This window comes from Toxoplasma gondii, chromosome VIIa (genome assembly GCF_000006565.2).
Source record: "Toxoplasma gondii ME49 chromosome VIIa, whole genome shotgun sequence".
Lineage (NCBI taxonomy): Eukaryota > Apicomplexa > Conoidasida > Eucoccidiorida > Sarcocystidae > Toxoplasma > Toxoplasma gondii.
Genome location: NC_031474.1, coordinates 702,401 through 724,937, shown reverse-complemented (window position 1 = coordinate 724,937; position 22,537 = coordinate 702,401). Strand labels below are relative to the sequence as shown.

Genomic DNA, 22,537 nt, shown 5'->3' with positions numbered 1-22,537 from the left:
TACTTCCACATTTTACATTTCTCTCGGTGCCGGTGAATTGAGAGACACATTATACTTTCGAAAGGGCTCTGGAAGTTTGCACTTTGTCGACATCCATCAGACACAAATCACAGACGACCATCGCTTATTGCACATCTGCAGCAGCCGCACAAACAGTGTGCGAGCGCCCCGGTTTCGTTCAGGTCAGTCTTTCCGCGTCAGGATGTTTGCTAGATTGAGCGAAACTGAGCGTCAAATATTTGCTGCTGTGGCTACGACCCCCACCCCCACCCCCCACAGAAAACCATAAAAAAACAACGAAATCCCTTAACCACGATATAGCTGAGCCCTACAAAAATTCACAATAAAACAACAAAGTCCCTTAACCACGGTATATGTGAGACCCTTGTCCTTGAGCATTCGAATCCTCGTTACGTTCCTCCGCATCAGCCGCTGTGTAAAAGAAAGATATGCTTCATATATCACTGCAAGTTTATACACTGGAACTGCTGCGATCATAAGCTGCGCACAAGTCCCGGTTCAAGCCCACTGGTGGCAATTTGCTGCTGCAGAGTTGAGTAGTCATAGGTTGTGGGCATATCATTGGCCCCTGGCATAGAGGTAGAAAAAGTAGAGAGAGGTACGCCCACAGCAGCGGACTCGCTAATGCCTCCCGTCTGCTGCCTGCCTAAGACGCTAGCGCTCCGCTGCATGCTGGGCATTTCTTCAACGCGAAACTCCCCGGTCAGGCATCGTCCGCTTCCATATGCAGCGGTTCCCATAGTAGCCTGGTGGGTGTAGGGGCCCGATGTTTCCGATTTATTTCCGACCTTGTCGAAAGGAAGCATGTTCTCATTCAAGTTGCGGGAGTGAAGATCGGGGGACCATTTTTCCAGTAGTGGTTCAAACTGGAAAGCCCAGCTCACTGTAACCATGAGGGCGGCCACCAAGAGAAGAGTGAAAAATGCCCCGTATCCGGTGTACACCATGAAAAGCTCTGAAGAAAAAGACAAGGTTGCACCGGTACAGTCAAAGGGTTTCTCCCTAATGCTAATCCGAAACACCATACCGAGTTTCCTCTAGCTGGACGCAGCTGCTCTGGTACTCAGGATGCAGGTGGTCTACTGCATGCACGCAGAGAGGGTCCAATCTTGACCTTTACACCAGTTGGGTGTGGCCCTAGAAAACCTGCCTTCTTTCGTGTACGAATCTTGTAGCTGACATTCAATACATAAAGGGAGCTACGATTCTGTATGAGAGATACAACTCACCGCGTCACCACCTCGACCTATGTTTGTTGCCTCTGGCGTGTGCTCACCTGCCAGACCTGCAGTTGTGTAAAGACCCAGCATGCTCCACGCATATTCCTCGTAGGTGCCTTGGTCATGGTAGCTTTCCATCAGAAAAAAGCCAACACCGTACGTGACGAGGGCAAAGGCATGCAAGGTGCTGGAGAAATGGTAGAGGCCCCAGTCGGACTGGGTTCTCTGGTACTTGGCCCACCACTGAACACTGGAGAAGAAATACGCGTGGATGTACTGCGTCACCCGGAGGCATCCCGAGACGACATCCAACGTCACCGCACAAGAAATCGTCTTCGAACCCGATCGGAAACCGCGAGTCCACCTGGGAACATGAGCAGACGCAAAGGCAGAGGTCTTGCAAGGCCGACACAGATGGACAGGACCAGTCAGACTCAATACAGACGCCGACGTCTCCTCTACTAAGAACTGCCACTACCACAAAAAGAGTCCTTCTACCAAAGGCGACGATATGATCGGCACAAGACAAGTGTGGAGCTAAATCGGAAGAAATTTCATCGTCTGCTAAAATCAAACTTACTTGCTGGAATCCGCGACGAACAGTTGGAAGAGTGCAATGGCGAATGTGCCTATGAGGTACCCGATCATCAGTATCGCCGTGATAAGGTGGAAGGCGTCGGACATACGCACGGATTCAGGTCCAGCGAACTCATCGAAAACAAACAGCCCGCCTCCGCCGAAGCCGACGTAGAAGAGGCACATGAGAAGCAGGCAAGCCGCCTGAAGACACGATCCGGTTCGGAGTAGAGCGGATGTGAAAAAATAAATGAACGGGCTGTGATTCTCGCCTCGCGGAGTCTCGTCAAAGTTAGCCGGGGGACGCAGGTTTTCATTGATGGATCGGGTCAGCTGCTTCGTCAGCTGCTCTCCGAAGTCAAAAGAACCACTTCCTTGCGGTCCCGTACTGTTCTGCCCTGTAGGGGCTCTGTTGTAGCCCTCCATGCTGGCCGAAGAGACAAACGCCTGCTGGACCGGCAGAGTTTCGTCCCCTTCGACGCCTAGAGAATACATTTTGTGGCGAGAAAACTGGAAGGAAATCAGTTTTGGAACAGAGGGCTATGGCAAAAAGGGAGGATACCGAGAAGCTGAGTCTTCTTAAGAGTGCTGGAGTCCCTGAGCTCCCAGAACAAATGCCGAGAGCCGAGAAGAGACGAACAGAACGGTTCCTGCAAGCAGACAGAAGCGGAAACACGGAATCATGTATGAGGAGAGCTGACGGCGGACTCATTTGCACTGCCACTACATCCAAACACAAAATATGCGTTCTTCTCAAAAACTCTTGGAGCTAGTGTGTGTGAAAGAGTAATAGCATTCACAGTGTGGACAGAAGGTGCAGAAGGCCCTCTCAGTCAACATGTGGGGTAAGGCTAGCGGAAGGCATGGAAGCAAATTTCTCTATAGCAGGATTGCTCCAGAATCACACTGGAAACAACTGAGGGAAGACACGCAACATCCGAGAGCTACGAGAAAATTATCTAACCGAATACCAAAGGCTCCAGCGAAAACGTCAGAAAGAAAGTCTGGCTCTCAAGCAGTGTGAACAACCAAAGAACTGAACAGCCGCGGCAGGCCTTGAGTTATTTTCCGTCTGAGGTCTCTTGAGACGTGTGTAGACAAAGGTATCAGAGCCAGTAGGCACACACACTTGGAGGCCACAGGCGTGCAGACATGTGGCTATCAGCCTTCCCGACGCTTCATCATACATCCCACGAGTACGTAGACGCTTTTTATCGAAGGAGAGCACTCCTGCCATCGGTTTGGCTAGTCTGTATCGACGTTTGGGTGGACCCTTCGGCGGTTGTTCCTTTTGTCATGCCAGAGTGCATATTAGACATAGCCACACAATGGCATAACTTCATCTTTTCACTTCCCAATGCTCCGGCATTTGTCGGCGGCCGCTTTCCACAGGGCAGTGTCTTATCAATCGACACCTAATCGCAGTGAATCCACGCGAATCCGGAATCACAGTGCACATACCGAAAAGTCAAACACGACCTTGCAACTTGATTTGATGAGATTGCAGCCCCACAAAAACGTTTCTTTTTCTATCCTTCTCCCGAGAGAGTGCTTGAAAAGCCCTGTAACAAACGGCCTGTAAAGACATCTGAGTATCCTGCTGGGTCTTGCTCGACGAACCAAGCACCGTCCGGTCGTGGTGCTGTGTAACACGGATGCGGCTTAACCAAACATCTCAGGCTAGAAAACCGCCCATTTGAACGCATGTCTCACGTGCATGAGTCCCGAATGCCACCGGAGTTGCAGCAACACAGTGGCGCAGCGAAGAAAGCGGAAAGGAAGAGAATCCCTTTCGCTGCTCACCGTGAAAGCGTAGCGCGTCAACGGCGTCGAGCTTTTTCTTCGAGCAGACGACGTGATGCTAAGACTTGAAGGTTTGAGAGAGCCACACGGTACCCCCGACGAAACAAATTGAGAAACGCGTCTTTTCTGCGTTTTAAAGTCCTTCATGATCCAGGCACATGCCAGCTTTTCTTCCAGAAATTTCCAGTTCTTGCAACCACAGGCACGTGGTAGCAGAGAAACAGGGCATCGGGCAAGCGATTGCTAGGACTACATCATCGAACCTCGTCCTCGAGACCCGGTGTTCCGCAGCTGCATGTGCGCGGCTGGACAGTCCTCTCCTGAGCACTGTCAAATTTTCCCAATTGTGCATAGTTTTCCGATCAGTCAAGTGGTAGAAGGGAGACGCGACTTCCCGTTGATGGGCAACGGTGTCGAAAGACACTGCACGTGCTTCGGAATGTGGCATGCGCGTGCGACAGCAAGTGCAAGTTTTAAGGCGAAGTGGATTCGCTGCCTGGCCTTCCGGCACTGCAACTCCGAGTAACTGAAAAACGTCCCGAGGTCTAATAACCGCATGCCCATCCTAAGTTAAAAGAGAAGCGACGTCTACTATTTTCCTCCCATAGAGTGTGATTTCGCGTCGAACAGGGATGCACGCAGTATATTTTGGGGAACAACTGATTCGAGGGCGGCAGGCAGTCTTTCAGGATTTCGACGGGTTTGCTCGGGACCTCTACTACCCTTAACAACCGTATCCACCAACTCAATTATTGTACTGACAACAAGGATCAGAGTTGGCAACTCGCGGGTGGCCTGTTACAAGACAGAAGCGCATATTCGGATGCAGAGTGCGCTCAGCAGTTCATGAGATTTTCGACGCACTACAAAAACAACTTTGGACTACTCGTTTAGACATTCATGTTATTCCTTTACCGGATCGAAGTTCTATTGACATTCAACTCAGTAAATCCGATCCGCCGAACTGACCGAAAGCGCCAGCTAAGCCGACATTGGAAGGAGAGAGCGACGCGACGTCACCGTGTTTTTGCTGCGCTTAACACTCACTCGGGGTCACTCCGCTAGGCCTCCAGTATCTTCAGCTCTGGAGATGTCAGTATTCCGTGTTTTCCGGCATTGCTGACTTATGAGATAATGCACACAAATGTGTCCCTCCTCCAGGATGCGACTCAAGAACTACCGTATAGCTGCTATGCCATGCACAAACACATTGTTTGTAGTCACACAGGGCGTCCTGCTAATCGGTGCACTACCAAGTTTAATATGGGATATTGCCAAGAACAGTCACTGTGTCCGTGTCCGCTCTACGCGTTTCCCCTGAAATCCTGGTCACGTTACAATGCCAACATACACAGGTACTAGCCACAGGGGTAGAGCCTTACTACCAGTGACGCTTTTTCAGACCCCCACTTAAAGAAGTACCGGAATTTAACGATTGCGTTTCGCCAACCAACTGACGAGAGTGCTTCCTGCGTGAATGCTTTGTCGTTGCTCTCGCCACACAATCGTTGCGCCTTTACCGTGACGAACTAATAAGTGGATTTCTTCAGTGCTTTGGGCAACAAAGAGCTGATGCACGCTGTTGTCGGCGAGGCCCCTGCGCTTGGAAGCCGCATCGCAGGTAGACCTTTTGTTTTCTCTGAGCGAATAATTTGGACGGGCATGTATCTTATTTTGTCAAGACTGGGTGTGCTCACAAGCAATCGCTTCCACGATACGGGTCCAACCCGAGTAACGACGTATACAAGATGCCTCTGTGCACTGACTACAATTCTGGATGGGTGGAAAATCAAAAGGAAGAACATATTCCCAGAGATGGACAACTGGAAGCCTTCATCCAACCAATCAGATGAAGGTGCATTAACTTCGAAAAGGCTATACGCTCCTAGGAAAGCACGTACGATTCGGAATGCCTGACCATAGAAAGTCTACCGTACCCAAGTCACGTAGTTTGCTACGGGGCATTATCTATAGTTCAAGTGAAATCCGTTTACATTGCCTTTTCGTCTTTTGCGCTTTCGGGTAGTTCTCAGATGCAAGTTTCGCGCACTGTGGAAACTGCGTTACGAACAGCCTTACCCTTTGCTGCGGTTAGTTGTAGTGGAAGTCGAAAGTCATCCCGCCGCATCGAGCTATGCAGACACTTGCGCACGAGGGAGTTCTTGTCTGGGTCCCCCCTCCCCTACCTCAACAGAGGAAATCTGACGCCTGGTGGCAGACAAATGATACCTTTCGAATTTGGCCTAGACTCCGAAGCTGATGCTACGTTGGCCTGGACATCGATATTTCATTGACTTTTTCGCACGTGTTGTTCATGACATGGCTCCACAGCGTGCAAGCCATCTGCATTGTGGCTTTCTTGTCACTCTGATTTAGCATGAGGCAACGGTTTTTTGTGAATTCATAACGTGTGCAAAACCTGCCGCAAGGACTCACCGAGTGATGGCTTCTTTCCCGGCACGCCTATTTTTGTCTTGGGGGTTGGTGTGCCGCATGTGCATGCGTTCGGCCGGGCCTGAACAGAACCGGTGAAACTTTCCGTTATTGTCTCAGCTGCTTGTCTTTCATATCCTGTTGAGGACAGCGACTTCCTACACACTCTGTTCAGCCTTTAAAAAGGTATGCGCGTTTTAAATTTTCAGCTGTTCGGAGACGGGCTTCCCCGGTCGCCTACCGTCGGCCTCCGCTCCGACAGAAAGAAGCACACTTCCAGGAGGTTCAACGGCAAACGCGCTTGCATCTGTATGTTTCGTGTTTCATTTATAACGCGTGCCCACGAGACTTTTTCCAGTGAACAGTCATGCGTCCGTAACCGACGGAATGCACAAGACAGCACGAGCATGCGATGAATGTGTTCATGTCGCAGGTCGACCGGGTGTCGCGTTCATCTTGTCACTTTCACACATTGGCTTTCCCTTGCTTTCTCTTCGACCAAAGTCCGTTGTGTTTTCTCGCCCTCTTTCTCTTTCTCGCGAACCAGGTGCGAATTTCGCTTTCGTACTCCTCGGTGCGCCGCCGTCTTTTGAGGTCTGTCTCCATTCTGTCGCTCTCTCATTCACCTTTCGAAATCGTTTCTGTCATTAGTAAGCGATCCTGCCGTGTCACGAGCTCGCTTCGCTCTCCCTTGTTCCCCACAATTTTCAGCGCAAGTGTGAGTCACCCGCGGCACACACAGCAGTAAACCAAGGACAGCCTTCCAAAACGTTGCGGGGCAAAATGGCACAGGAAAAGACGAGCTCTTTGTATCGCATGCACGAGGAAATTCGCCTCACCCGAACGGCTGAAGCCATCACGGAGTATCCAAATCAACTTCTCCGTCTCGTGGAAGAGGAGATTTCAATGCACTACAGACACGCGCACGAGTGCCGCAGACGCATTGCCGTGTAAGACCCCCCTTTTTTGTCTTGCAGCACTCACACGAATCTCGGCTGTCTGCATCTCATTAGTGGAGTCATATTCAGTATCCTAGGTTGTGTGCTGTCTCTGTTTATTCGATTTAAGCTCCACTTCCTGTTAGGCTCTCATCGCTCAAGAGGGCAATGCTTTATCCGAGCCAGAAATGTGGGTATGATCTTCCACGAAGCGTGGCGCGTCTACGATCTCATACTACCGAGGGGACTTCTGCGACAACCTTGCCCTTTTCTTTGTTTCTGTGCTCACTAAGTAGAGTACGGGCCATTCCTTGTTCCGAAGGACTCGGTGCCACAGTGATGCTCTCTTCTTGACCGTGTTGGACCGTTTCTGCAGTACCACGTCCTGACAGTGGATTTTTCAAAGGTTCACCAACCTCCTTCACCTCTTTGTTGCACGCAAGTGTCGAGATTCGCATGCGTTGATCTTCCTTGTTCCGGTCCTGACGGATTTTCAGGGCGAATCGACAGCACTCAGACCCAGGCGAAGCTGCGGCGTACGAGCTGGCGCATGCAGTGGCGGAAAAAAACATAATCATTGCGTTGCGAGTTCGCGGGGCCTACCACCATGAGCGGCTGCGTCTGCTCGAGCGAATGGCTGTCGACTCGTGTGGCCAGTTCGAGGCGTTCGACGGAGACACCATTGAAAAGCTCGCAGATCGGGAAAAGTTGCAGTTGAAGCGATTGTGCGAAGTCGAGCACAGACGAAGGGAGAAACACGCGTGGAAAGTCGCCTCGGAGCGCAACGGAAAGTTTACAGCGGTCAGCATAACTACACTGTTTGAGCCTCTGCACGGGACGGCATCCCGAGAACTGGTTCAAGTTTGCCTGTAGTCGTTTTTTAGCACAAGCTTCAGTCAAGCGTCCACTTTATCCGCATCCTACATACCCTGACGGCGCTACGCGGTTGCGTGGCGAAACGAGTAGACGCTCTAGCAGATCGAAGCAGCTTCTGACAAGCCTCTCATCCTTTAACTTGCGTGGTGGACCGCGTATATGTGTGTGTGGAGGCTGTTACAGAAAAACGAGGTGGCGTCAGTCGGGACTGTAATAGAGCGACAGGGAGAGATTGATAACCATCTACAAAGAAGTCCGATTGACATGGCAGCGTATGTGCGGCACGGTGCATGCAGGCAGACATGGACTCGATAGGGCAGATTTCTCTACCGGTCCTTGGCAGTGCAGGGTGCTCTTGCGTACACAGGAGACGAAGATCTTTCGAAGATCGAAACGCAAAGTGCTTCCTGTTTGCGGCTCGCGTGCCTTTTTTTAGGTCGCAGACGTAGTCTTTGAGAAAGATTGCTTGCTAGAGGATCCGTGGACAGACGCGCCACGAGACGAAGACGAAGCCCTCAGCTCGCCTTGGAGCGCATCGCCTCCAGAGAAACCTCGAGTCAAGTTGTTTACGGCAGGAAGAGTTTGCCGCTTGCCGCTCCACAAAGCGGAGCAGTTGTGTGCACGCCGCCTCGTGCGTCTGCTGCGCACTGTGGATTGCGGCTGGATCCCGCGGTCGCATGCATTTTAGAGGAACTTCGCGTTTCTCCCAATCGAGAGTCCGAAGCGCCGCAGGTGAGGACGGCCCTAATGCGTCGTCTCTCGAGTGAGCGCACAGTCGCCGGAAGACTTGAAGGAACAGCGCCTTTTTAGCATAACACAAATCCTTTGTTCATGAAGTGACCACGAGAGCGAGGATGTGAGAGAGAAGGCTGTTGCATGTTTGTATGGGGACATGCTGCTCCTTCCTAGGAAAGGGAGGAGCGAGAAACTTAACGTGTCCTTGGTTTGTCTACCGCTTAGGCCTGTCGATTCCACCAACAGCCCAGGCACCTCACATGTGAACGGGGAGCTTTTAGCTTTTTCTGTTCAAGTGGAACTTTTCAAAGCGCGCCTGAAGGTGAACTTTTCCTGTGATATCTGCGACACTTACGCCGGTGTTGCCAGCATGGAGGCGCTGACGTGATGCAGTGCCGCCAATTATCTGCCGGTGTACGGAAATCGTCTCGAGGCACGGTTTCTAAACAGCGAAAACCACAAACTGTTTCACAAAATATCGAAAGCCACGTTGTGGTTCGCTTCGATGCCATATTATCCTACAACCGGGCTGAGGACGCGCAATGTAACATGTGCAAGAAAAGGCCTTGGAGCTGCGATGAGACGGTGAAAATATGCCCCCAAGTCTCCGCTCACCTTTCTAGTTCCATGGAGGGTGAACCATAGAGTAAGCATCAACAGTTTGAGTAAAAAATTCCGGGGGAACACCTTTCCAAGGTCCTTCTCGAGTAACACCCGAACTTGCAAACGCTTAGTTTGGGACCACAATCATCTTCCTCAGCATTTGCGTATTCACGCCTAAACTAATAAGGAACGCTTTCTTTAGGCGAAACGATGAGAGTCTGTGCTGTACTAGACTTGGCTCAGCTCCCAGTATTGTCGCGAATGTAGCCAGAACGCCCATGGACGAAAGCATTGTTGTAACTTGTATGATTTAAAGGGATCTTCCGTAAGCAGTTCTCAGCCATCTCATAATCACCTGTTTAGTCTATCGAAAAATATGCATTTGCAATGGTGAGGGCGCTGGTTACGAAATTCCGTCGCGGTGTTGTCGGGCGGTGCGACTGACCGTTGTTCTGTCTGTTCGTGGTGTGTACATCGATCAAACGTAGCTGTGGAGAGTTCGGACGTCGGGGTCTCATTGGATTTGGTGTAGAGGTATACCTTGTTATACACCACATGCACTGCAGAGAACACTGTCCTCTCGTGTCACCTAGCGGAGAAAAGTTCCCTTCACACGCAGTGCCTGTATCGACACTTTGCCAACTTTTCTTGAACTTCTGCAAAGACGACAAGCGTCCCTGGTTGAAGAACACGTCCCCTTCTCTTGGGGGCTGGCCTGCAGCAACTTCCTCAAGGGGTGGGGAAAGAATGAAGGATGCGCCTGGAAAAGTGGAGTGGCCTTCTTAGAGGTGAATGATTCACTACATGAGCTGTACCATTCCGAAGCTTTCTAAGCGCAGCAGCGCACAACTAAAGTAAGAACAAACTCACTCCCGCTGGACGCAGTTTTACACACGGAAGGGTCGTACGCCTACGATCTGAGAGATATTGTGCCCATTCCCCCCGGGTAACTAACGCGTAGACTTCTTTATTTCATGCAAAGAAGATTAGAGGCTGAAAGAGTAGCGAGAAACAGTCCTAAGAGGGATCGCGTCTTGTTCTTGTTGACGGACTCACCAACGAAGCAGGGGCACCACTGTAGGAAAACGAACACTGTGCCGCCGCGTTACTCAAGTTTCGTTCTTTTCCTCAAGAAAAGATCGAATCCTCAAGCCGGGATCTCTGCTTTCTTGAGTTCGCTGCCACGAAGACGGCAATTTACGGACTCTACGCCAATTGAGCACGCTCGCCTCACACAGCATAGCGGCCACCCCCAAGCACCTTTTCAGGCTCCGCCTGTCTCTCCCGTTTTTTCTGTTTTGCTGCCATAAGATCGAAGGCTTCGTCAGCTTGGCCGGGAAGTTTCAGCTTCTGCATCGCTGCCTGCATCGATTCCTTTGTTACAGGGTATTTGTCTGGAGGAATGCCTCTAGGAGGATCCATGTGTTTGATCTGAGCTCCTCGTCCGCCCCACTGTCGCCAGCCTTGACACAAGGCCCGATCCATGTCCTGTGAAAAGAAACCCGGCAAGTAAGAAACGCCTGTGAGAGACAGAAAAAATGGGAAGAACGAAACAGAGAGGAAAAAGGCAGAGCATGCCAAGGTGCGCCTGAGCAAGGAGACAGTGGATGACGAAGAAAACATGAAAGAAGCACATGAGAATGACGGAATGAACGATCGATCAAAGGGTGACGGAAAACCGAAACACTGTCAAAACACCCTGTATCAGATACTCAGCACTGTTCTGTAAAATGGAAACATCTTGTCTACACGAATTGTGTATTCTGGTTGAAACATTACACCGGCTCTAGGTCCACATAATCCATCTTGTTTTCTCAGCTGCTTCGCAGCCTCCTCCCCACTTGCGTATGTCCGTTGTTTCGCCTCCGTCGTTCTCTTCTTTTCCCGCTGTCTCCTCTGCATCAGGATCTTCGGTCCCTCTCCATTTTCTCTCGCCCGCTTACAACTATCAAGAAGGGACAGAGTGTTATACTGTCGACATGTTCCGCATATAGTCTGAGGCGGCCGGAGGAAACGGTGCAGTTCTTCGGGTGTTTCTTCCTTCTGAACGCATCAGTCCATAGAGAAGGGGAGTAACAGAAAAATGTTTTTCGAGAGAGTTTCTCCACCGGGATTCACTTATGATCCAAATGGGCTTCCTCATTTTCGTGACGCGTTCTCGTGGACAGAACGAGACCTTCACCCGCAGTCCTCATGTTCTGTATCCGGGTCAACGCCAACGTGAGAAAGGCTATCTGATTCGGTCAGGGGCTGCCCATGGACAGGACTCCACGCGGTAATTCGCTATTTTTCTCGCAATCTAAAAGATTCGTTGCTGGCTGCGACTTGCGCTTAGGCCTACGAGACGCAAATCTATATTTAGGTTTCTGGGGAAGAACTCATGTTTACCGGGACCGCGCCACTCCTTCGAACAGACGAGGAAGTCTTCCATCCGCCACCTCGAGGTACTTGATAACCCGATCGTGGTTTACGACTGAATACACCAAAGCGACAAGGATCATTTTTCCTCGCTTCGACTTCCTTTCAATCTTGACGCCACGTTTCTTCCAGTCTCCCTTGCGTTTCCAGTCCCTGCCTCTTCTCAGCTCTGGAAGAAGTCCTCACTTTTCCTCCTTTTGCCTTCCCTGAGCACTGTCGCTACGCAACCGACACATGCGCCTACATATAGGTGTGATTCTACACAGGGGCATGTGCAGGGGAACAAATATCTATCTATCTATCTATCTATCTATATATATATATATATACATATATATACATGCAGGTACCCACAGGTGTTCCATTGTCCCGTGTGTCAGGATCCTTACGGAGTTTTTTTTGCCGTTCCAGTTCCGCGTCGGCCCGTCTCCGTTCTTCGTCTCTCTTTCGCAGCTTGGCTGTTCTCTCCTTATCCTCCTGGTCCAGAAGCTCGTTGATACATGCTGTGTAGTCTTCCTTATCCAACTTGATGGAGGCGTAGTACGCTTCCCCTCCCCAGTCCAAGCGAGGGGGGCGGAAGGGCTTGACTAGAAAACGTTCGTAGTCTTGTGCATACTGTCTCTCTTCCAAATCCGATTGAAAAAGCACCTGGATCGAAAGAGGAGACACGGACACAGAGTGTATCCGGGACGAGAAAAGAGAGAAGGGTGGAAAGGCCCGGCGGGAGCAGCTGGAAAACGAAGAGGACAGGGAAGACGCGACGAATCGGAAACGAAGAGACACACGGGACCACAACGGTGTACCCAAATACGAATCTACAGACACAACAGGAAGACTCCTCAAGAGAGTAGTCAGACCGCATACGAGACGCCGGAAAATGTTGACAAACACAGGAAGAAAGGCAATAAGAACGCTGCACTGAGTCCCTGCGAAGACGGACGCGTCGAGAAGAATCTTAGCAGCTTCCTTGAGAAGCTGTTGACTCATACATCCGAAGGCGAAAGAACCTCGGAATATAAGTGTGACACTAACAAGGCCGGCTGCGAAGGCGAAATACCGTAGCTTATCATGAAGCAGAGGCTGAGCAAGGAGACTCTTGATTTATTGCGCTGTCTTTAGCCCCCATAAACGACAACTCGGTTGCAGAGTCATCGGTGGTAAAAACGGTAGAATTAGTTTTCATCTCCAGCTTTGGTAACTTTGTGTTTCGATACCGTTAATCCTTTCCTGGACCTGCGGTTTTCGTCATTGAAACAAACCCACCTTGCCTTCCTTCATGAGTCTTCTCAAGATGCCGGATCGCGTCCACCGATCTCGATCCAGCATCGTCCAGGTCCAGTTGTCTCCCTTGACGAGTTTGTACTCGTCCTCGAGACAGGCCAGTGCGGGTTGATTCTGCTGTATGTCTTTGAGGACCATCTTCAGCAACTCTTTCTCGAACTTCGCCCCGAGCGTGGAATATTCCTCGTCTCTCGCCGCTCCTTTTCCTCGCTCTTCGATGTCCAGTTTCCTTAAGTCCTCGCGTATGCGCCGGAGCAGGCGACGCACCTTCTCTTCCGCGTACTGGAGAACGAAGGGGTGTCGTCTGTGCCGGAACACGGCGCCATCCTCGGCAGTTCTTCTCGCGATTTCTTCGGGAAAGCGCTTCAGACTCCTGACTTCGTCCTCTGTCGGCGGCGCCACAAAGGTGCTCTGTTTCCAGGTCGCGGGGAGACTCAGCGAGTCGTCGTGCAAGGGAGGCTCCCGGATCGGGACTGGGCGCACGAGCCCCAGAATCGCTTTTCGCCGATCTATTTTCCGCATCCCAAAAGTGGGGAGTTCATCTTGAGGTACAGCCGAGGAAAGGACAGGCTGAGACCACGCCCAGCTCTCTTTGCCCCGCACTCGCGAGCTCCCCGCCGCCCGGTTGTCCTTGCCCGGAACCTCGCGATGCGACTGTGGTCGTAGACTGGAGTCCATCTCGGAGCGGGCCTTGGCTGTCTTCTTCGGCTCCCTAGGCGTGGCGGGAAGGGACGAAGCGGGGGCGCTGCCTCGAGGCGGAGAGGACGCTCCGGAGCGCGTCTTCCGAGAGCTTTTGTGCTCGCGTGTCTCTTTCCTGTGGCCTCCGCATGACAGCCTGCGTTCTCGCCTTCGGTCGCCTAAAGTCCCTGACCGTGGAGATCCGTCGAGATCCCTGTCCCCGTCCACGGGATTGACGGGAACCACAGTGCGTGCGGTACGAGGGTAGAGGTAAGGCCCATAGACGAAGCGCGTTTCCTTGCTAGGCCTGCCTGTGTCCTCGTCGCTCGCGAAAGGGTCGTAGGCGAACGGCCAAACCTTCTCTGAGTCCGAGGGATCCCAGCGTTTGTCTCTCTTCTGAGAGAAGAACGCGTTAAATGCGTCTGTACTGGGGTAGGCACACTCGAACGGAAACCGTGGGGAAGAGAGAGGCCGAGGAGGCGGCGGCGTCGGAAAAGAAATGCTCGTCGAAGGAGAAGCGGCCTTGCGGGGAGACGAAGGGGGCGAACAGGCGGGAGAGCCAAACGCCGGCGTGACACAGAACGGGAAATCCACGTCTCCCGCCCTTTGAGAAGGCTGCTTGCCCGACATCGCGGCCAAGAGGACGAGGGGAGCCGCGGTGACTGGGGCAGAGTCTTAGGGACGCAGGAGAAGAACCGCAAGAGAGGAGACTCACGGAGAAAACGGGGGGTCGCAGGAAGAAGAGTGGAAGCGTGACAGAGGCCGCGTGGGCTGGGGGATATAAAGACCACCAGCAAGGTGTCGCGGAGAGAGGGGACAAGACAAAGCGAGTTTGCAATCAGATGCAACAGAAAACAGAACTGGAGAAACAGACGAGAAGGTAAAGCGTCACGAGAGAGGTAGAGCACGCGAAAGGATTGCAAAGACAGAGATGAGAGGAGGAACTGGGCAGCAGAGAGGGAGACAGGACTAAACGAAAAGAGAACAGCTGCGACGAACGGATCCGTGTGCGAGATGAGACCTGCGTTGGTTCAAGAACCTCAGGAACATGGCAATCCCCCGATTCTCATGCAACCCTCCTACCTGAGAGACAGCAGACACATGACTGTGAGGCTCTCCGTTCTCTGAGAAAATGACACACAGCAAGTTTCGACACGAAAGGTGAACCCAGACACGAAGAACCCCAGAGAGGGAGTTGTTGGCTGAAAAAAACTCTGAAAGAGACTGTTCCGTGACGGAGTAGAAAAAGAGGGAAAACCGGCAAGAAAGAAAAGAGACCTCAGACAAGGCGACCAGCTAGCCAATTGGCGGCGCCCGCTTTAATAGGCGCCTAGTAGAAATGTCTCGCAGAACAAAGACTGGCGAATTAGGAAAGGTGGTCCTGAAGAAAGCAACTCTTTCTCCTAAATTAGTTGAGAAATCTATGGTCTAAAGAGACGCAATTGGATCTCTAATTTTCGCCTTTTAGGCCCTTCTTGTTCCCCGTCAAGCAGAGGCGCTTTGCTGTGCATGCGCGACACAGGGGAGTGCCGGGAACATCGCGAAAAAGTTTCCAACTCTTTAAAAGTCTCACATGCTCGGGAATCAAACGAAACACTGTTAGCATGGTCGAGGCCACATCTGCCACTTGAATTCCTTCGAGATTTTCTGGTAGTAGAGCTGCTTCCGATACACGCACTTCACCCTTCCAGTGTAGAAACTGGGAATGCGTATGTGGATGTCCTCGAGTGTTTTATTTTGAAGTATGTCCATCGGATGCAAGCAGGAAAGAATTGCGACTGGTGATTGGATTCACCAAGAAAATATAACATACCCTTCTGTCTTATTTTTCGCTTCCCCCTCCTAGGGAGCAGGCGTCCATCGTGACGTCTGGGATGCATGGAGCAGGACCACAGTCGCATCCATTTCCTGCACCTTTGTAAGCATCCTTATGGAAAATTGTCCTTCGCTCCTTGCTCCCCGTGTTGAGTCTGCGGAGGAGAATCACACTCACGAGCTTCACATGTGTGTCTCTACGCGTTGCACAATTGACGCTGCAAACACAAGTCTACCCTGACAATGTGGCAATTCAGACTACACAGGAATGCCATGGCGAACTTGGTTCCTTGACCGCTCACATTCACTGCTTCAAGTTTCGGCACGCAAGCCCGGACTACCGATACGTATATCTGATTCTGTGGATCTCTGGGGAATTCTGTACGCCTGCATATTCAATAGCACGTTGTTGCATGTAAATTGGAAGGAGTGTAAACCGCTCTTCGCATGGAAGTTCAAAATTAACTACGTAATGAAACGAACGCATGTTGCTTAATTCCTAACTCACCGCTGCCCACGAAAGACAGCGTCATTAAGCTCATGGCAAGTAGGAAGACACCTCCCAAAACACTGGATGCACATGTTCCTGGATTCCCACACAGAACCGTCAAGTGACGACACATTCAAAGGGTTTGTGTCGTCAACTGAAAGTCGCACTGCAGTAGCCTAGTACGCCTAGTACATCGTGCCCATCCACACCACGTTTTCTCACACGAATTTCGTGTGAAGTCATGCACAATGCACAGGCTCTTCTTGTATTGTGCCACAACATGTTTTTTGTGTCGCTTTCGATCCCTGCACCATGGCAGAAACAATCGCGTTTTCTCATTGAGACGAAAGGGTGACTTACAGTCATGGCTTTATTCTGCTGGTGGACAACGTTGGCAGCATGTAAGATAGCCAAGCAGTTCGTCGTCACTGTCAGGTCCAGAGATTAACTGTTCTGATGCCTGGCCGGCCCCTGTCGAACCACCTGCCAACTTTGCGACTTTCAGACAAAGGGCTTTATCTGACGGGGAGAGGCGGAGCAAATCGAAGCACTCCGGGCGACTTTCTCTGGATTGAAGCAGCACTAGGTTATGCATTTCTTCCGGTGTGGTCGTGGTTGGTCTCATTTTGGCAGTGATGTCGTGGGAAAGTCGAAAATCGAAAGACAGTGTACCAGTTTGGGAGGGAAACATAGAGCGAGAAGTTGTGAAACAACTGAATGACACATATTCCGTTAATTATACAGATTGCTAAGCCGGGGCATCACCTGATGCTTCAAGGCAGCGGTCCGCAGATGTGGACAGAAGAGAAAATGAATGGCCACCCCTGTCAGGCTACGCACAGCCTTTTTCCATTCACTGGATGTGATCTTTTCCTTTGAGCGGCTTTGACCTTACATCTCTTTTATAGAAAACGAGGGGCATCAATATGGGTTTTTTAACCCATCTTTGGACTTGTGCCCTTCCTGTGTGTTCTCTGGTTTTGTCTGTTGCTGTTCCTCGAGGTCTGATCCGCACACAGAGGAAGCCTCTCCTCCCCTGTCCGGGCGTGCTTTCCTCATTCCCGATCAACTTGCCGTCTCTAATGGAAACGTTTGAAGCTCCTGGACGAAAAGGAAGCCGCGTGCAGAGACGATGTGGATTTCAGCCTCCGCTGCACACTGCTTTGTTTTTCTGGTCAATCTGAACGTGTTACTTGTAAGTCTGTCAACTGCCGGGGAGTCCAACAATCGTGCTTTCTCGGAAACAGAGATTTTTACAGAGCACAGCGTCTGGCTGCTCATGAAACAGGCAGCGCCATTTCTCACGAAAAAGGAGGCAGCGTCATTCACTCTCTAGGACTCTTCGCATTCTTTCTGGTCGGTGGCCATCCCTCATGTAGCTTTTTTGCTCATCGTTCCTCCCTTGTTGACACTTTCGCTCCTCTGAAAAAAACGAGATTCCATCTTTTTCCTTCAAAGAGTCGCAGTTGGATTCCTCTCACTGTCGCAAGATCCCAAACTTCTCCATCGAAAGGGGCAGTCCGAAGGCTGATTCTATTGACCAATTGACCACAGTGAAGAACCAGTATTCCTTCTGTACGTGCGTTATTCCTTCCTCCTTGCTCGCTCCACTTCACTTGTTCTGCGTCCTGTGCTTCGTTGCCCGGCACCCTGTATCCGTGTACGCGACACAGACGTTTTGCGCAGCCAAACGGATAGGTCAAAGCACATCCATGCAATACACATCCGCATATGCGTAGATGTTCTAAGTGTGTATGAATGTACAGGCGCGTACAGATGTGCGGAGGTGGCCTGTGTATCATTTATCTTTATTTTTTAGGTCTCCAGTTGAGGAACTGTCGCAGAGTGCGAAGGGTGGAACCTCCGGCACTCGTTTAGGAAGCTCATCAGCCATTCTGGGGGTTATTTTCCCCGTCCTCTCGCTTTTTGCATACGACTCTCTCTCCTCATATTCGCTTTCCTCTGGTATCTGCATCTGTAGCGCGGGCTGCGCTGCACCTCGTGAAAATTCTCTCAGCGCCAGTGCTGCTTTGCGATAGATCGCCCGCTCCCGTTGGAGCGTTTTTGCAGACAGAGCACAGCCTTTGATTCTCCCTTCGCCCAGGGGAACCGCTTTCCGCTCCTCCCTTTTCCTCAGATGTCCACGGTTGAGAAGTCCACATTTTTCGTCGTTTGCTTTCCCAATTCGGAAACAGCCGACCTCCCGGCGCGAAAAAGTTCAAAAGCCAAGTGGCGCCGGCGTGCGGTGCGTGTACCAGAGAGAGCCGGTTTGTTTTTTCTTCTCTGCCACCACTCTCTGCGGCATTTCCTCTCTTCTCTCCTCCGGACCTCGAATTGTCGAAAGAACGCCGAGGAACACCGTGTTGCCATCGAACACCTGGGTTTCTGCACTTCTTCCTCCTGCTGAAACTTCCCCTCTCGAGAAACACTCTGTGTGCTGTCGTTTTCTGCCGCGGCCGACTCCACATTTCACTCGTGAAACTCTGACTTTCCTAGTTGTTGTCGACGTCTCCCTCGTCCCTTTTTTCTGTCGATTCGGGCGCTTATCGCGTCCGGTGAGCTGCGCGGTTTAAACTGCTTCCCCATCTCTTCGAATTCCTGTTCCGACACGGTCTCCACTTTACCCCGGACTTTTGTTTGCTGGGGCTTCGACGTTACGAGTAAGCGCAGCAGCCACGGCATGACGATTTCCGCAGGTTCTCTCTCCTTGTTGTCTCTCTCCACTCCATTAGCCTTTCCACCTCTCGCCTCTGTTCCATCTTCCTCAGTGCAGCCTCTGTTTTTCGCCATAACCAACGAAATATGGAGTGACCTGAACACACACTCTACGAGAGTCTTGCGAAAGAAGATTTACCCCGGTGCTCCCAAAAGTCAATTCTTTCTGTGCTGTTTCATCCGAATTCATTCCCCCCCCTTTTTTCCTCCTTTTTTATTTTTCTCCGTCTTCCTGTCTTCGTAGAACATGTCTGCTCGTCTCTCCACTCTTCCCAGCTGTCGGAGATAACCGCTGGTGTCTTAGCTCTCGCGTCTGCTCTTCCTGTGATATACGCAGCCACGCAGATGTTGACACCACACTTGAAGTTTCGTTTCATCCTCATGGTTGATGATCGATGCAAAAAGCCTGTCGAATTCCATTGGAGTCTGTTTCGCCTCCTGTGCACGGAAAGTCGTCTCTCTTCTGCGTCGGATTCGAAACGAAAATAGTTAGACAATAAGTTCAACTCAGAGTGCGATGAGGAAACGACTGGCGATGGGGAGGTGGAAGGAGTGGGCGGAAAGACGCCAGTCTGAACCACCCAGGTGGAAGACGGAAGACAAAACAAGAAGACAAGATTTGATATTCTTCAGGAGAGAAGTCTCTCTCTCTCTCTCTGAGGGAAAGAAAACGGAGGGGAACTCGGACAGATGTGAAAACACAGCGCATAAACGTAGATTTTTCCTCGCTGAGCTCGTCTGGTAATTTTTCGTTACTCACAGATCCGTAGAGGTATCTTATTCGTAAGGATAAGAAGCAGAGCAGATCCACGAAGGCTCTTTGTGTCTTCTCTCGGGAACAAATGAGAATTCACCTTCTGCAGTGTTCGTGCGTTTGCGTCCTTTTCCTTCAAAATATTTCTACCTTTGCCGTTTTCGCATGAAACCGAAGTCCACCTCACGTGTACGCTGGAGGCATTTTTAAAGCCGCCAGCGGCCAGTGAATTGCCTGCCTTTCGTCTCTTTTGTTTTCTCTCTTCAGCGACTTCTCCTGCAAGGAAACCTGGAGCCGGTCTTGTGATTCTTCGACGAAAATGTCGATTCCCAAGCGTATTGAGAAGGAAACGCAGAACCTCGCCAGCGAACCTCGTACGTTCATTCCTATGGGTCGAGACAAATTATCGCGTCTTCTGCTTCTTTCCGGGCCTTCTGACTACGGAACCTCCGAGGGACAAGCCGCGTTCAAGGGACAGTTTCTCTCGCCTTCATCCTTCAATGCATCCGTATACATGCAAATACATGCATGCATGTGCATACACTTCTCCCTATCTATCTAAACCTATATATATATATATATATATATATATATATATATTTATATGCTGGCTTGTGTGGCTGTATGTGTAAGGCCTCAGAGGAGCCTTGGGTGTGGTTGCAAGGAGTGAGGAACCAGCTCGTTTAGGATGGACGTAGTGAAAGCGAGATCTCCCCGATTTTGTAGCGTTCGGGAATCGTCGGGCGCTGTTTGCTTCACTGAGCATGCACGCGTATGTTTTGCAGGCAGCTGATGCATGCATGTCTGCCAAACATGACCTGTGTATCGAGTTCTATATGCTCGTGTTCTTCGCAACTTAACTCCTGAGATGTCGATGTCGCAAGTCTCCACCACTCTTTACAAATCGAAAGAAATGCGCATTATCCAAGCAAAGTCGTTCATGCAAGAAGCTATCCTATATATATATATATGTATAAATATATATGTATATATTTTTCAGTGTAGGGTCGTCGTTCGGCGGAGGCGGTTAGGCTTTGTGTCTTCCTATGGGCACACAGGGAGAAGATGGTTTCTCTGGAGAGCACAGAACTGCTTTGTTCACTTTGGTTTTTTTGTGTGTCACACATTTGGTGCAGCGCCTGGCATCACGGCGCAACCAGAGCCGAACAACTACCGTCACTTTAAAATTCTCATGGGGGGACCCGTCGGGACGCCCTACGAAGGTGAGTCTGCTGGGTGTTTGAGGTGCCTTTGCGGCTTTCATCTCGGAGCTCTGCGGAGTTTTTCGTTGATGGCTTTCCGTGAAAACGAAATGGCCATCGGAAGCGCAAGACGAACGGGAGGCACAAGGTGTGTGGCGCAGGAGTCGCGCCTTTCTTAGGCTCAAAATAGGCTTTTCGGCCTTCGTTTGAAACTCGACAGACGCTGTGGGTGTGACAAATGACACACGAAGTACTTCGTTGCATGCATGCGACTTTTTCCAGGCGGCCAGTATAAACTCGAGCTCTTCCTTCCTGAGGCGTACCCCATGGAACCGCCCAAGGTTCGTTTTCTGACGAAGATCTACCACCCGAACATCGTAAGTCTCTGCCCAGAAAATGTCTCTCGACATGCGCGGCCTCCGTTCTCACCGACGTTCTTTGAGTCGCCACGAAGCTTCCCCACCAGTTGCTCTCTGGATACCGATGCCGGCATGCAGAGGATCTCCGCAACCGGGGACCTACAGCTAACTCCCTCAGACGCGATTCAGATCCGGAGGCCCTTTGCCTGTATGCATCCCATCGTGAATCTAAACATGTCCGAGTGTATCAACCGATCTGCAGATCTATTGGTCTATCCTTTTGTATCCATATCAGCATTCATAACTCTACCTGTTGACAGATGCAGATGAATATCCATGAGTTCTGTGTGACTGTCAGATGACCAAGGTGGCGAGAGAGAGGGAGACGTCTTGAGATTCCTTCGTTAATAAAAGCAGATTCATGTTTGCGCTGAAGATCCTGCAGCATGGGAGTTGTCTTTGGAGGCTGCATGCGTTTTTCAGGACGCACTTGGGCGGATTTGCCTGGACATTTTGAAGGACAAGTGGAGCCCCGCTCTGCAAATCCGCACCGTCTTGCTCTCCATCCAGGCGCTCCTGTCGGCTCCCGAGCCGGACGACCCTCTTGACACGCGCGTCGCGGACCACTTCAAAAACAACCGCCAAGACGCCGAACTTATGGGTAATTCTTCGATTCACCTTGTTTCCCACACCAGCCTTCAACTTCAAGTTGCGAATACAGCGTGTTTTTGAAATCTCTTTGCATGCCGCACTCACACAGGCGCCTCTCTATCCTTCTATCTGTCGTCCTATGCTTCCGTCGTTCCACGTCTATAGCTATCTATCTATCTGCGTATGTCTGTATATGTCTATCTTCATCTCTCTATACCTCTCTATCTATAAGTGCATAAACAGGTGACAAGGTATGGACCAAAAGATCTGTATATACGTATAAATCTATTTGTTGTCTATATGTCTATATATCTGTATATCGATATATTTATAGGTTCGCATGCGCGCCTGTTGGCGCGATGTGGCAAGTAAGGGAAAAAAATGTCACAGTTGTCTGTCAGAGCTTCGTGGATCATGGGATATGTGAGCGTTGTGTTTTCCTGTGTGTGTTTGTGCAGCGCGTCAGTGGAATGAGATGTACGCGGGACAACAGTCGATTGTGATCGACTAGAAGAGTCAGCTCCTCGTCTTAAAAGACGTCATCTCTTTGTTTTTTTTTCTCTGCCTCTCCGCCTTGCTGTTTTTCGCGTCTGTTGCCAGTGTGGCTGTTTCGTAGGACAGCGGTCTCTGCTTGTTTTCCGTTTCGTGTTGTCTTGAAGGAATCGATCAGTTCCGGTCGGTTTCCCTGTCTCTGGCTGCTTTGTTTCAAAACGTGCAATGACTCGTGTATCGGCTCTTCGGAATCTAACTTTCTCGACACAGAACGCCCAGCTCATGGGGGCGCGTACCAGGGCCGTCGGATGGTACGGCCTCCGGAGAACACAGGAAACATTTTCTCTGTCTTGCTGCTCCATGGATATCTCTCTAGCGAACCATAGAAACGTCTCACTCCTCGGTTCTGCGGTGCCTGGCTAACGGTTTATGCCAAGAAGGATCACAGAGTACCACGACTGCCTTCCCTACATTAGC

General features: G+C 50.8%; 5 protein-coding genes across 5 annotated transcripts; 2 read left to right on the top strand and 3 right to left on the bottom strand.

Moving 5' to 3' along the window:
* Positions 1-33: 33 nt before the first annotated feature.
* GAPM2B (glideosome-associated protein with multiple-membrane spans GAPM2B) lies at positions 34-2,312 on the bottom strand (the record flags this gene model as incomplete). The annotated part of the gene is made up of 3 exons (XM_002367809.2): positions 34-976; positions 1,298-1,605; positions 1,822-2,312. 3 exons carry the CDS (start codon positions 2,310-2,312, stop codon positions 495-497), a joined length of 1,281 nt encoding a protein of 426 aa, XP_002367850.1. The 3' UTR covers positions 34-494.
* Positions 2,313-2,338: 26 nt separating this feature from the next.
* On the bottom strand, positions 2,339-3,932 carry TGME49_206695 (hypothetical protein; the record flags this gene model as incomplete). The annotated part of the gene is made up of 2 exons (XM_018779374.1): positions 3,621-3,932; positions 2,339-2,467 (listed from the first exon to the last, which is right to left on the bottom strand). Exons 1-2 carry the CDS (start codon positions 3,765-3,767, stop codon positions 2,339-2,341), a joined length of 276 nt encoding a protein of 91 aa, XP_018637234.1. The 5' UTR covers positions 3,768-3,932.
* Positions 3,933-6,178: 2,246 nt separating this feature from the next.
* On the top strand, positions 6,179-8,948 carry TGME49_206700 (hypothetical protein). Its single transcript, XM_002367810.2, has 3 exons — positions 6,179-7,003; positions 7,489-7,792; positions 8,304-8,948. Exons 1-3 carry the CDS (start codon positions 6,837-6,839, stop codon positions 8,553-8,555), a joined length of 723 nt encoding a protein of 240 aa, XP_002367851.1. The 5' UTR covers positions 6,179-6,836; the 3' UTR covers positions 8,556-8,948.
* A 725-nt stretch (positions 8,949-9,673) lies between these two features.
* On the bottom strand, positions 9,674-14,939 carry TGME49_206710 (hypothetical protein). Its single transcript, XM_002367811.2, has 5 exons — positions 12,887-14,939; positions 12,013-12,271; positions 11,594-11,678; positions 11,149-11,248; positions 9,674-10,693 (listed from the first exon to the last, which is right to left on the bottom strand). The coding sequence occupies exons 1-5, from the start codon at positions 14,210-14,212 to the stop codon at positions 10,436-10,438; spliced, it is 2,028 nt and encodes a 675-aa protein (XP_002367852.2). The 5' UTR covers positions 14,213-14,939; the 3' UTR covers positions 9,674-10,435.
* Positions 14,940-17,846: 2,907 nt separating this feature from the next.
* TGME49_304770 (ubiquitin-conjugating enzyme subfamily protein) lies at positions 17,847-22,327 on the top strand. The gene is made up of 6 exons (XM_002371861.2): positions 17,847-18,547; positions 19,624-19,730; positions 20,493-20,579; positions 20,841-20,935; positions 21,401-21,578; positions 22,027-22,327. Exons 2-6 carry the CDS (start codon positions 19,676-19,678, stop codon positions 22,077-22,079), a joined length of 468 nt encoding a protein of 155 aa, XP_002371902.1. The 5' UTR covers positions 17,847-18,547; positions 19,624-19,675; the 3' UTR covers positions 22,080-22,327.
* The last annotated feature ends 210 nt before the right edge of the window (positions 22,328-22,537 follow it).